The sequence below is a fragment of the Pteronotus mesoamericanus genome, unplaced genomic scaffold (assembly GCF_021234165.1).
Source record: "Pteronotus mesoamericanus isolate MK-2021 breed Mesoamerican mustached bat unplaced genomic scaffold, CSHL_Meso_final contig_116, whole genome shotgun sequence".
NCBI classification, from domain to species: domain Eukaryota; kingdom Metazoa; phylum Chordata; class Mammalia; order Chiroptera; family Mormoopidae; genus Pteronotus; species Pteronotus mesoamericanus.
In genome coordinates this window covers 6,836,714-6,850,891 of record NW_026555027.1, presented here as the reverse complement: position 1 = coordinate 6,850,891, position 14,178 = coordinate 6,836,714, and the positions used below count along the sequence as shown (strand labels likewise).

The window sequence follows — 14,178 nt, the reverse complement described above, 5'->3', positions numbered from 1 at the left end:
CGTGGCGCGGTCTCCCATCCCTGTCCGTGCCGCGCGACACGCGTCCATTCCGCCCCAGCCACTCACCCACCATGCCCAGATGGAAGGGGCTTTCCTTCTATATGATTAGGGCAGAAGTCATTTTTTGCAAAATCTCAGTCTTCTGAGAGGGAGAGTAGCCAACCTTAAGACACTAACCAACACATGATTATTGTCCTAGGACCAATACCAGTGTGGGCTAGTTGTAAGCAGAGAAGGTTCAAATGGAAAGTGTACATTAGTTTAGTGATTTCAATGTTCGTATTTTTATACACATCGAAATACATTTTATACATCGTACTGAAAAAAACCCACCCAACTATTGCAATGACGTCTGACTCTGGTATATTTACAGATTTTTCCATATCATGTTGGGGGGAGGATGTGCAGACATATTCATTAGGTTTTTTCTCCACAGAGCTTAAGGAAATAGTAAAACTTTAAAGAGTCATAGCAACTGCTAGTAGTTTATTGGCTCAGCCCAGCAATGCCACTCCCTGTGGACGAGCATGGGTTCTCCGTGACTGCCGTCAGCCCGCCAGGTGGCAAACGCGTGGTGGAAGATTAGGGTTCAATAATAACTAATCTATTTAGCATGAGCCTGTATTATATAAAAGGAACATTTTTGTTACCACAATGAAAATATTCAGGATCGTGTCGTAGGTCACAAATGAGAATTCTTCAAACAGCAGGTTTTTTAAGTTGGCTATTGTTTTAATGACTAATTATTGTAATTTTTGTAGAATCAGCCTTCATACAACAATAGATTATAAAATATGGCAGCAAAGATTAAAGAAACACTGTAGTCGGGACCTAATAACTCACTTAGAATGAAAATGTTATTGTCCTTAAGCCAAGCTTCTGAGACCTGCACTCAGCTCACATTGTACCCTCGAAACGACATGATTTATCAATTACCTCCCATAAGTATTTGTCGAGCACCTACTTTGGCTACATCCTGTTCTAAGGTCTAGGAAGATACAGGGACCAGAACAGATGAAAACATCCCTTGTACAGTTTACATTCATTCCAATGGGAAAGACAGGGACTAGAGAAGTCAATTAAATGCATGCTGAGGAGTACTGAGTGCTGAGGAGACCAGAATAAGCAGAGAACGGGGAGGACTGCAGAGAGAGGAAACCTGAGTTGCCCCACGGGGCCAACCTGTCAGGAGGGAGGGAGGGAGCCAGCCACACGGGTACTGGGGTGAGGGTGGGGTCCAGAGTGTTCTCAGCAAACGGACAGCAAATGCAAAGGGAGGGAGGAACAATTAGCCCCTGAATCTCCAGGTTTATTGGTGTGTTTTTCGTTTGGGGGGGGGGGTTTGTTGGTTTTTTGGTTTTGGGGGTTTCTTTTTTGCCCCTAGCCTGCGGGGCTTTGAAGCAACAGTCCCGGGAGGAGGGGCCTGCCTCCGCCTTTGATTGTCCTTGTTCATAAAGCGTAGTCGTAGGCTGAGTCTGTGTCAATCGCAGCACATTTAGCCGCTTCCTGCGTCAGTCTGACAGCGGACCCCTCACTGTGAAGTGCAGCCTGCGCCTGGGCCCATCGCTGGTTAGTCGGGCAGCCGCTGGCTGCCTCATAACTATTCAAGATGAGCAGGAGGAAAGGACTCACGCTTCTATTTTTGGTACAAGGACAAGCTCAAGTCCCTAGTGAAGTTTCTAAACAGATCCTTCCGATATTCACAGGGGAGTAGTTCCGGTATGTTTGGGGGGAAATAGAGCTTGTCTGGGCCTCACATAATGGCCTCCCCCGGGCCACCCAAGTGCCCTGCCTTTTATACAAGTATTTGAATCTTTGTTTTAAAAAAACACACCTGCAAATAAAGTGGGAACCTAGTTAAGTAGATAACTTAAAAGAGCATACAGGCCTTGCAAAAAATTCAGGCCAAAATGTTTGAATCTGGGCTCCACGTAATTAGCATAATCTAGCTACATAACCCAGTTACTCCTCTGTGGCGCAGGAAATCTGGTTCAAGATCAAGGTAGGAATCCTGCACCTTGCAGAAGCCGTCGTTTCCAGGGGCTGGTTTGTTCGTACACAAGTGATCAAAAGGGCCATTATAAAACATTCAGGATATGAACACGGACTTGGCCGTGGGAAGGTCTAAAGGGCCTCTTGAGTGACCTTGACCTTCAGGGGATGGCTATTCCTTCAGCCAGAGGGCGCGAGAGTCCTCGGAGACGAGGAAGGGTCTCGGGCTCCTGGGGAAGGCTTGCTTAGAGCAAAAAGCACGCGAGGTGCAGACGGGGCTCCCCTTTGTTCTCCATTAGCTGTCACTAACTCATCACGGCGGGGACCAGGCTCCTGACGTCTTCCTCAGAACAGGCCTTGACAATTATCGATCCGGATGCCATGGATCATCACACTGACAGAATCACCTGAACGACCATTGCTTCTGGAGGGCGTTTTAGTAAACATCATTTTAATAATCGGCCTGATTCTGACAAATCTCCAAGAACTAAGCACCTATTCTCCTAATGCAGATTGCTAATTAAAGCCTTTATCAACTTTTTTGTATTTTTGTGTAACACGCAGGGTTGGTTTTTTGTTTCTTTGTTTTTTCTGTTTTGCCCCAAGCTGTAACTGAATTTGATTATAATGTTTTACTACCTGTTTTCATTTACTTTCAACAGGCAGCTCACTTGAAGAGTAATTTTCTGGTACACAAATTTTGAGACAAAATTCTTACAGTAATTGCATTTTTTTTCTATCCTAAAATGCAATATTGGTTAGGAACACCAAACCCATGGCAGGGAAGCTAACAAGGTTTATGATTGGTTACTAGAACAAAAATCAAACCCTACCAGCTACAAATCCATTAGCAAAACACCCCACCCAGTGAACAGCTGGTTCCAGGCTTCCCCTCTTGCCTTCAGTGGAGGAGCTCACATCTGACAAATAAAAATGTTGTTGGTGACTTTTACACGAGAAAAGGGAAATGTAAAAGGTTCTACTGATAGCTAGAGAACCAGTCTCTATTGACAATTTGTAATTTCTGAACCTCACAACTGACTGCTGAAATTTAACATGAACAAATACAGTTTGAATGAAGGGAAAATTCTTCTGTCCTGTGCTTCTCCCCTTCCCCCCGCCACAAGGCATTCCCATAATTAGATAAGAAACCAAGTTTGTGCACAAGTACGCGTCGGCATAATGTGGCACTGACCTGGAATTGCTGATGCCTCCCCTCTACTCTGTCCCCAGCAAGAACACCCGGACCTCAGACACCTTGAGCAAGCAGCAGCAGACCCTGAGGATGCACATCGACATCCCCAGGGCTCAGCTTCTGATTGAAGAGAGAGACACAATGGAGACCATCGGTAAGGGGCATGTTCACGACTCAGTGCCGTGCGGCTGCCACAGCCGCGCTCTCAGCCCGCACAGCGGGGGGTGGGGCGTGTTAGATATGAGACCACCTCGAATGCGACATGAGCAAAGAAGTTAAAAGGCAGAGAACTGTTACCGAGGAGAATAATAAGCACCAGCAAATGTGGGGGGAAGTGAGCTTATGTGCACCTCAGAGGTCACCCGAGAGAGGAGTTCCCCCAGTCTGGTGCACTCTGGGTCCTTCCTGGGCGGGGGCTGGCGGGGAGCTATTGGTGCCTCTCTGTAAGACAAACACCTGTGGCCAAATAAGCCTGGAACGGCCACACGACCCAGCCTATGCTCTCCTCATCAACCCCATGAAGGCCTTCATTAAAGAAAATGTTTAAACTCTATGCCTCACAAACACGTCCTTGCACCGGGCCTCTTTGCTCCACCCCCCAGCACCCCATAGATGTTCTAGAAGGTTTCTTCACAGTGCTTTGGAGATCACCCAGGTCCCTTGTCCCACAATTACAAAACGGACACCTGGAAAGCATTTGAGACTTGTTCGCCCAGAACCCAGGGGCCTTGAGTCCTTCAGGACTGTTCCCACTCCAAGTCCGCCTTCCCGTGCTGCCTGCCCCGATGGTTGTATTTGCTCCAGAATCCGAGACTCTGTTTCCACGCAGAATAATGATCGGAAGAATAGTTCCTATTTATTGAGGGCTCTCTAAATGTCATGTACTTTTACAAGCACTTTACGGGCGTTATTTAATTTAACCCTCCCAAACAACACAGGAAATAGGTACTACTCAGTAACTGGGACATCGAGAGGTTACAAAGCTTGCGAGGTCACGCAGATGGGTAGGAGCAGAAGCAGGGTGAGGCCCCCGCCAGCCGCCTGCTTCCATATCCACAGGCTACTTCCCAGAACCCCTTGCCTTAGACGTATCACGGAGCTTCCCAGTAGCCATGGAAACAGAATCTAAGGCAGGTTAGGGAGGCTGCTTCTTTTCAAACTTCCCTCTGTGTTTGTTCTGGAAAGTGTTTGCCGGCACTCGCTCCCAGGGCAACCCTTTCCTGTGGCTTGGCTGAGACTCCTCAAGTCCTGGCACCTACCCTCGAGCCCCTCCTGCCAGGAATGCCTTGGTAAATGGCCAGGTCGGCAGGGCACCTATATTGCCCCTCGAGCCCGTCCTGCTTTATTATGTTCTTATACAAGAGCAGAGGCATCTGGACCTAACGGCTCATGGGTTCTGCGGCCTGGGCTGCCCTGGGTGGAGTCAAGTTTGGTCCAGGCACTCCAGCCCCTGGAGAAGGCTGGTCACGTCCAGCATGGCTCTCGATCAACCAGGTGTAGTTAAATACTACCCATGTTGGGTGAGTGGGCACTGCCCCTCCTGAAACACACAACATTTTATTAATTTGCTCACAACAGGACAAGGCACCATATTTCTTTTGTTAATAATCCCACCTCTGACTGTTAAAATAGGCAGCGGGATGGAGCCTGGGAGGGGCCTCTTCTCCCAGTGGCGAGTCCCCGCCAGCCCAAACCAGAGAGCGCGCTGTCCGTCGTTCCTCTATACACTTCACATCCCTCACAGGATCATCTGTCACCAAGAGTCACTTACCTCCTGGTGATGCTGACAGTTGGTCGATGGCATTTTCTAATTACTGGGGAAGTAGAAATACGATGCTTTAAAATGCTCTGGGCTCAGACTGCAAGAATCCAATATGAAAGCACCATTAATTTCTGCCCGGAACGAATTGTTAACCTCGCAAACTGACAGGCACCTGAATTTTTCCATTAAAAGTTTGTAACCTAGCCCTGCAGATAATTGGCACTGCTCCTAGCAGGGCTGCACATGAGAAACCACTACACAGCCGTATTCTGGACGAGAACGGAATGTAGAGGTCAGCCCGTGGTGCTGGGTCCGAGTGTTAGGAGCTGTCTCTGTAGAAAGGTCGCCCTATTCAAGGGGTGAGTGGAGGCTGCGGGCCAGCCCCCCAAGCGCAGCCCTGCGCCTGCCTGGGGACCATCCTCTGCTGGGCCACCAGCTGGGATGCCAGCAGACACCTTGGCAGCCTTCCCTCTCTTTCTGTGCCAAGAAATTTTATTCTGACTTCAAGAGGCTTTCCCCTCCTGCCAGAGCCTGAGTTACTGGGTTTTGGAAGGTTCGTTCTGTTCAGAGCCTTTTTTGGGCACAGAAGTCTCGCTGTGTTGTTTGTGACTTCTACCTCGCCACTCCGTGTCAAGGCACGCTGTAGCTAGGTCCCGGCTGAACGGTCGCTCAGACTAGTGTCCTCCAAGGCCGCAGCGCCCGAATTCGTGAAAAATCCCTATATCCTAACCAGAGTTTCCCTCGGAGTGAAAAAGCTCTTAAGAAAGTGTGAAGACTGTCACAACAAAGTAACGAAAATCTTGAGCCCAACCAACTGCTCCTCCAAGCGCCAAGATGCTCCCCATTCATCTGAACCCAGACGCCACCTCTCGAACCTTTCTGTACCTACACCAGTGGGACCTGGGAAATCTGTCTAGTGAGTCATTCTGAGAAGTTAGTTAAGGGAAGTTCTAGAGTCAATAGGGTTCAGAAGAGGTGGGAAGAAACGGAACATTTCAAAACCATTAAAATAGAGGCATTCTGAACTCTGAAGACTGGCCATTCTCTTCCCTTCCCCTACCCCACCCCAAACATTTGCCAAGTGCTGGGTGAGAGCCACCCCAGGATAGACCCCTGCAGGGGAGTTTCCTAGCACTCAAACAGCGCGTCCTTCAAACGGCAGCCCCAAGACCAGGTGCAGCTGACATCGCTGGCAATGTCCCAGCTGAGCTTTTGACAAACACATCAATCCCAAACTCTATTAAACAGGCAGCGGCGACAAAAGCACCCCCCGCCGCCCCGCCCCAGCCCTACCAATCAATAATTCCTTGACGAAAAGACTGAGTCCCGGGAGAGGAGCACCTTCCCTGCACACATTCTCTTTGCCATGCTCCAAGGCAAAACCCTAACGTCTGGAGTTCTAGACCATTCTACCATAGTGCTTGAATTTTCAGTTGCTTTTGTTGCTTTAGATGAGGTTGTTATTGTTGTTGGGATTCAGGGAAGGCCAACGAGTTATTTAAAGGGGGATGAACGTTCAGCTTTCTGTGTCCCTCGCTGTTCTGTAGACGATCGCTCCACCGTCCTGTTGACGGATGCCGACTTTGGAGAGGCAGCCAAACAGAAGTCCCTGACGGTGACACACACGGTCCATTACCAGTCGGTGTCACAAGCCACCGGGCCCTTAGTGGACGTTTCGGATGCTCGGCCAGGAACGAGTGAGTGGTCCAACAACACAAACTTTTTTACGTGGGTGTTACCAATGCTGACAATGCAGTAACTGCCTCATTCCTGTGAAGCAAAAATGTAGGGGAGTCTGCTGGGCCCTATGCCTGAGAAACCAGGGGGTATGAGAACATCTTTAATCGGGGCGTTGAGATTTCGTTGCTTCGTCTAAGCTGTTATTAAAATTGTGTCAGTTATAACCAATAACTCTTGTACTGGTTAACTATGAAAGTGCTAGAAATTTCAGATCAAGTGTATTTGTTATATTTAGACAACGCAGGAAAAGAAAAAGGTAATTACTATTAGTGCCAGGGTTGGGATGTCACATCTGCTATCTTTGCAACAACCCTGCAAGGAACCTACTTATATGGTAGATACTGTGGCCCCGATTTCACCATTTTACAGAGAGGAAACTGCGTCTCGAGGGAGTTAGGTAAACCGCCCAAAGTTGTCCACATAATCTGCAGTGAAACCAAGATTCAGCTCTCAGTCTGTCTGCCCTCAAAGCTCTTGCTTTTGTCCTGAACACCCCATTTGAGGAAAATAGAGTTCTGGGAACCTGGGGACTCTGCTCAGTGAAGTCATTAATATTTGCATACATAATATATGGAAATTAATTCCTCAATTAAATTAAATTCCCTAATATGTATCTAGAGCTTATTAATTAGATATTCTTGTTCCTTCATAATTGAAATTGTTCCTAAATCTCTTTAAAGGCTGAGAAATGGAGGTCCTGATTATTATCATTTTGGAAGCTTTGATGTCTAGCTTTTAAATTTCTAATCACCCTCTTTGCAAAAATTTACACTCTTAAAGTGTTACAGTTAGAAAAATAAATATTATAGTGTTAAAAGCTATTCTTTATAATTTCGGACGTGCGAGGCATTTGTGGAATGCCCTGAGCTTCATGAAGCAAACCGGTTGGTTCGTGTGTAACAGAGTAACGTGCAGGAAAATCGTTTTAGCTGTAATGAAATTCATTGGAACACTGGTTTTCAAGCACATGCTGTGGAATCCTTTTCTTTCTCCTTCCTGTCTAACCTCACCTCCTTTCTTCTTCGATGACATCAGTACATTCTAGAGACGTGCGTAGGGTAAGAGTGAGAATTAGCTTAGCAAAGGGGTGTGTGTGCTAGAGAGCCTTGCTCTTAAAAGTTACTTCAAGGTCCTCACCATGCTCTCCTGCGATCAGCTGTCCATCATGATCCGCCTGCCCGGCCTCCGGCCACTTCAGGACCACTCAGATGCATTGTTGAGCCTCTTATTTCCCTTCAGTCAGGGGCAGGTTATACATCCCAGGGGACTTGGATCGATGGCCCCTGGATTTCAGCCTTCCCTTGTCCCAGTCAGTATGGTGGTTAATAGAGACATTAGAAGAATAGGAAAGAGGCAGAGAAAACAGGACACCTGAGCAGGGAGTGGCTTCCACTGTTCTGTGTGCATCAGAATCGCGCACGATGCCTGCGCGCAGTGCCGACCCCTGGGTACAGGGTTCCGCCCCGGGACTGTGGCACGCCTGGTCTAGGGCGGGGCCCAGGACCCTGCATTGTAGCAGCCATCCCGGATGATTCCGGTGCCTGGGGTCTGGACCCCCTTCATGGAGGAACACTCCTCTAAGTGTCAGCACAGGAACGCAGGGTCCTGCAAGCGTGCCGTGTGCACAGCACAGCTGTTCCCGCTGCTCGGTGAAAGGCGTGTGCATTTTCGGCTCCCTTTCAGTGTTTGATTGGCAGAGACGTGCCCAGAGGTTTGTGGTAAGCAGACAAGTTGGGAGGGGGTGCAATAAAGCAGGGAAACTTCTGACTGCACTGTAGGCCCCAGGATAATGAGAAAGTTGATCTGAAGACATTCAGAGCATCCACAGAGACATGAATATGAGTCGCAAGCAGAAGCTATAACCATTGAGCCGTGAGTGGCAGGAGGGGGCACACGGGACGGGCATGTCCCCATCTCTCATGGCTATCACATTGTAAGCATGGCTGGGGAGCTTCAAGAACCCCTTCATTCAGACTCAAAAATATTTATTAAAGGTTCACTTTACATTTGGCCCAGTGCACAGTGGTAAGGGATCATTGTAAGACGCAAAAAAGACATTCGTTTCACTCTAGTGGAGGAAGTTAGACATTAAACAAAGTCCTAATGCATTTTTCATATATCCATATGTTCTAGGAAAAAATAGAACAGAACAATGCGATGGTGAGTCAGCTGAGGGGTGTGGGGACACGTGGGGAGGCTACGTCGGTGGGAGACTTTTGGGAAGATCTCCCCTGAGGTGATGGTGGGAGTCACGACCCAGGTCACGGCCAGGGTCTGACCTGCCAGGGTGCGGGAGCAGGAGGGAAAGCTCCTAAGTTATGTTGGGGACAGAAGTGGCACTGAAATGCATTGAGTGACAGGGAAGGCAGCAAGGGATGAGCCAGAGAGATGGTGGGCCCGGCCTCGGGAGGCCTCTCGGCCAGCGTGATCCGCTGCGTTTCATTCTGAGCATGTTGCGGTTTCACTTGAGGGTCGTGTCCCATGGAAGCAGCGACAGCTTTTAGAACAACATTCCTTCCCTCTGCGATGAACTTCACTAAATAATGCTGACAAACGGCAGGCGCATCTACTCAAGTTCACGCATCCGTCTCGAGTTCAAAACAAAAATGGAGTTATTCATTCAGCGTCTGCAGAACATTCTCTATTAGTAAAAGATCTTTGGAGTCATTTTTTATTAAATATCCTCTCCCAAACCACATTGTGAGGGAGGGACTAAGGGCACCCATTTTTTATTTAGAAATAGAGACAGTGGGCAGCTGCCCCCAACCCAGAGAATTGCCCCCGGAACCCAAAGCCGTGCACCTTCTGAAGCCCTGTTCTCTGGCTGCTTCTTGCACCACTGAACCTGTCACCTCTGCCCAGATGTGACGCCTGTGTCACCTCAGGCCCCTGGAACAGGTGCTTCTCACTGCAGTCTGGCATATTTGCAGGGATTCATTTACAGTCTATTTCCTCAATTACAAAGGACATTATTGTTCTATTCCAGTTATGGTAGGACTGTGTTGTCATTGTGGGAACGCTTTATTTTTAAGAAGAGCATCTAAAATACACTGTTTGCAAACTAGACTGTGACAGCCTCTTGGAAGTGATGTTTCTAAGCATTTCATTAGTTTGCCAAAGAGTCGCAACAAATTCTTATTACAAGGCTGGGAGAAATCGCACAATCGGCTGTTTCTCTCTTTCGGCCTGTGAAACACATGGCCTGGGCTGGGTCCATGGCCCGTTTCCTTCCCTGTCGGCCACGTGGGTCAGACACGCTCGAAAGCTGGGACTCCGTGCATGTCAGCAGCCCCTGCTCCACTCACAGGCTTCGGCGCAGAATAAACATTCAGGTCCACACGCCGAAATATTCACCGACCGTCCCGGTCTGAAGTCAGAGTAAAAGGGATGAAAAGAAAGCACGTTTAGCATTGCAAACCGGACATGGGCAGTCTGTTCTTTCCCTCTCTGGTCTCCATTTTCTAAGACATCAGATCAGCCGAGTGCGTGTATCTCCGCCCCCCGTTAGAAGTGCCCCTTTTACTATGTACACAGTTCCCCCAAAACAGTTTGCAGAGACTCACCAAGAAGGTTGCTGCCCAGAACTTAAATTGTTCATCCATGCCGTTCATGCATCATTCATTCCCTCAGGCAAGGAGCAGTGCCCGAGCCCCCGGATATACCCGGGCTGGGCCCGGGAAAGGAACGGGACACAGCTCCTGTCCCACCAGCACTGCTGACGGGCTCCTCGTCCTCCGGCGTCTCCTAGGATGATTGGAAATGGGCATTGCCTCCTGCCAGACCCTCTGCATGGAGCTTCTGGCTGCCCCGAGCCGCCTGTCAAATGGCCTGCCAGCACCTTCCCAGGAACAGGACATGTCCCATCGCTCCTCGCCTTGTGTTTGTCACTCAGGAATCATGGGCCAGGCCCTGGCATTTGCTGAGCCCTCCCCTGTGCCTGTAGCGCTCTCACACGTTCACCTCGCCACGCCCCACGAAGGCTCCGCAGACGTCCGTCCGATGTGAGGGAGGCAGGCGCGTGCCCTGAGCTCACGGCCAGGGAGCGGTGAACCTGGATCAAGCGGAGGCCGCCTAACTCCAAAGCCCCCGCCCACTCTCAACCCTGCCGGGTTGCCTTTAGGTAGAGATGCTGCTGCTTAGAGGACATCCAGGAACCAAATAGATCCCAATATCTATTAAGTAAGGAGCGTTCACAACATGGATCGAATCTCTTTTTGAGACTTTGAAGATACGTATTCTCTCACCCAGCATGGTATTAGACAAAGCACTGCAGAAAAACACATGTAGTGAGAGGATTGTCCAATGTATAATCTCATGATGGCCGTTGGTTTATTAAGTGACAGGAATGGTCAGTCCTGTTAGTTTCATCCTCCCCCTGAGATAGCTGGGAAATTGACCACAAAAAGCTGAGACCTAGGCATCTATAACAGCAGGGAATAAAAACTGGTTAATACCACTATCCTAGCACACATGACATGTTTTTTTGTAACCCTGTTATCCATAAGAGACCCTCTTATCCCAAGTTCAGAATCATCAGAATGATGTGATTCAATGGGCAGAAGCTGAACTCAGGTTCAGACCTGATATTGAAAGGCCAAGAATTATGTATATCACTTACCCTCTAATTCACTAGCTGTTCAGCAAGCAGGATGCCTCATCACTGAGTTGTATTTATGTTGCAATGTTGGGGAGCCAAATAGAATACTTTCTATTTGGGGACAGTAAATTCCAACATGTATTTGGGTAGTAGATTAGCTAAGGAAATAGACAAAGGAAGCTTCCATGTGGAATCAAGTTAAATTTTTATTGTAGCTGCTATCTCAGGAGCTATCAGAGAGAAGAGTTCAGTTCAAGTACTAAACAGCTCCAAAAACCTGATTATTAAAAAAAATGTGTCAACGACCCCAGTATTCTGTATACTAAGAGGATTTTACCCAGGGCAGAAGAGAGCTGTAGGCTGTGGTTGAAAGAAATAAATATCATGACCTATATTTCCAACATTTTCAGGACACTGTAAGGCTGTCCTCATCTATAGAAAAAAAGGGGAAATGAAGCACATTAACGTGAAAAGAGTTCCAGCTTTGTATAGAAGCTGACATATACTGTTTAACCATGGAACTTTCCACACAGGGCGAGCTCAGTGGGGAAAGGGGCCGTGGGGGTGAAGTTTCTGCCTGACCGCTGGTGGGTGGGCTTGACCAGAGAGGAAACGCAGGTGAGGGTTTTGGGGGGCTTATGGAAATAGCATCCTTGAAATGGGACTGTTAGGCTGACCCCCTCCCCAAAAAGCATGCATACCAGGAATGAACCTGATCCACAGCCATAGTTGCAAGAAACGAAGAATAATAAAAATGAGAACTTTCAAAATTTATGTAAGGGACTGGGTAATTTTCTGGAAAAGATTCATTAGCATTTAAATAACAAGTTCCACTTATTTAAGCTCCACTTATCAAGTAGATAGTGCCCGGAAGACATTTAGCCTCCTGCCCATGAGAACATTTTTCTGTCTCTTTGAGAACCTCTCCCCTGGCATTTTAGGGGAGAGATACCACCATCATTCACACCTTGCTGTCCAGAGGCTTTGTCACTCTAGCATAACTCACTCACATTCTAATCAAGGCAAAAAACAAAAAAGAATTTTCCAATAAAGTCTTCCATGAAATCCTGCAAGTAAGGGATGAAATGTGCCTTCAGATCAATGCCCCAGAGAATATGCACCAAGACAGAGCCTATTAATAACCCAGGAAATCTTAAAACCTATTGATTCAGCTGCTGTGTTAATTCCTCTCCCCAGCACTGTAGAATGATGGATTAGGGACAAAGTCCAATAACTAGAGACTTGCAAAGAGGAAAATCCTCCGTTTAAAAAGAAAGTCATTTCCCCACTTCCAAGTGTCTGCCAGCCAGGACCCAGCATGGAGTTATAAATGAGCCGGTGTCATGCGGACACCGTATCAGAGCACTTGGGTGTGCAGGCTGGGGACATGGCGGTCACGTAATGGGCAACCTCTGCACCAAAAGGGAGGGTCTCCATTTCTATCACTTATTGGCTGTGCCACTTCCTTCTGAGCTTCCATTGCTTCATCCGTAAAGTGATCCTGGGCAGTGTGTCTTCATCTGAGGACCTCGGTGTGGCAGGCATTAGAGCGAGCTCTGCAGAGGGCCCCCTGGAGACATCCAGCCCCGACCCTGGACAGCCAGCCAGGCTCGGGGCGGGGGGGCATGTCAGCAGGTCAGTGTAATCATGTGGCAGCTTGACCCTCCTGGTTTTGTTCTCTCTAAAATACTTCACTGGTGTTGAGCAGTGAATATAGACTGCTGTGTTGAGAAGTGACCAGACCATTTTGAAAGGTAACTGCATAAAATTCTTCTTTGAGAAGCAGAGAATCAAAGATAGAAAAGGCCCATGCAGCATCTTATCCTGCCTTCTGGCTAGAGCCCAGAAAAATCATTGTAGGCAACTGAGCCTCTCCGCTTTTCCACAGGATTCCAGAAAAGGCAATGCATGGTCCACTCCAGTGTGCAACGGTGTGTGCTGTTAGAACAGCTTTGCCTTAGCTCACCAAAGAGTCAAGCAAGGAACTTGGTCCCCGCATTGACTGGTTGCCTTTGGTTCTGGATTTAGAGAAAGTGAAATCCATGTGGCAGCAGCTGTACAAGATGGTAGACAGTGAAATCCAGATACTCATTAACCATTTGGTCTGCACATTGAATATCCAAGTCTTTGTCTAGTTCAGACAATGTCACTGAAGAGTTAAGCTGCTGTGCGTGCAAAGGCCCAAAGGTGTTCGCACAAAAAAAGTATCATCCCTCTGCTCTGGGAACTTGCAATTTAATTAATGAATACAAAAGTCATACTCAAGACAGTGAGTCAATATAAGAAAACAATGCCGGGGGAGACGCCCGGCCATATGAGTTTCCTGGGGCTCTGGCAACAACGGACCACAGACTGGGTGGCTTAGAACAGAAATTACGGTCTCACAGTTCTGGAGGCCAGAAGTCCAAAAAAAAATGTCGTGCTTTCTCTAAAACCTGCAAGGTGATCCCTCCTTGCCTCCTCCTAGTTTCTGAGGGTTGCTGACATTTGTTCCTCAGCTTATGACAACAGTCTCTGCCTCCATCGTCCCATGGCCTTCTCCCCTCCTGCGTCTGTCTCCTCTTCTTATAAGGACACCAGTCATGTTGGAGTCACATCTGATCTCATCCGAACTAATTGCATCGATCTGCAGTGACCGTTTTTCCAGATAAGATCATGTTTGAGGTCCTGGGGATTAGGATGCGGACAAATCTTTTAGGCGTACATAATTCAACCCGCAACAGCACCTGAAGGCAGCAGAACTGTGGAAAGGAAGCCCCGTTAGAACGTATTTGGCCGAGCTCCCTCCTATCAGAGAAGTCGGTGATTCTCAGAACGTTGAGGTGATGTCCATTAGATCATGAAACTCTTCAGAGCTGAAAGCAGGGCTCCAATCCATAACAATCAAGTCCA

At 48.1% G+C, this 14,178-nt stretch overlaps 1 protein-coding gene across 1 annotated transcript in view; it reads left to right on the top strand.

Annotated features, from left to right (window-relative positions):
• Nucleotides 1-14,178, top strand: part of DSCAM (DS cell adhesion molecule) — a 524,904-nt gene that overhangs the window by 495,346 nt on the left and 15,380 nt on the right. The window contains exons 29-31 of the mRNA XM_054578507.1: nt 3,226-3,341; nt 6,497-6,646; nt 6,925-6,945. Coding sequence (XP_054434482.1) covers nt 3,226-3,341; nt 6,497-6,646; nt 6,925-6,945 — 287 coding nt within the window. The remainder of the gene's footprint in view (nt 1-3,225; nt 3,342-6,496; nt 6,647-6,924; nt 6,946-14,178) is intronic.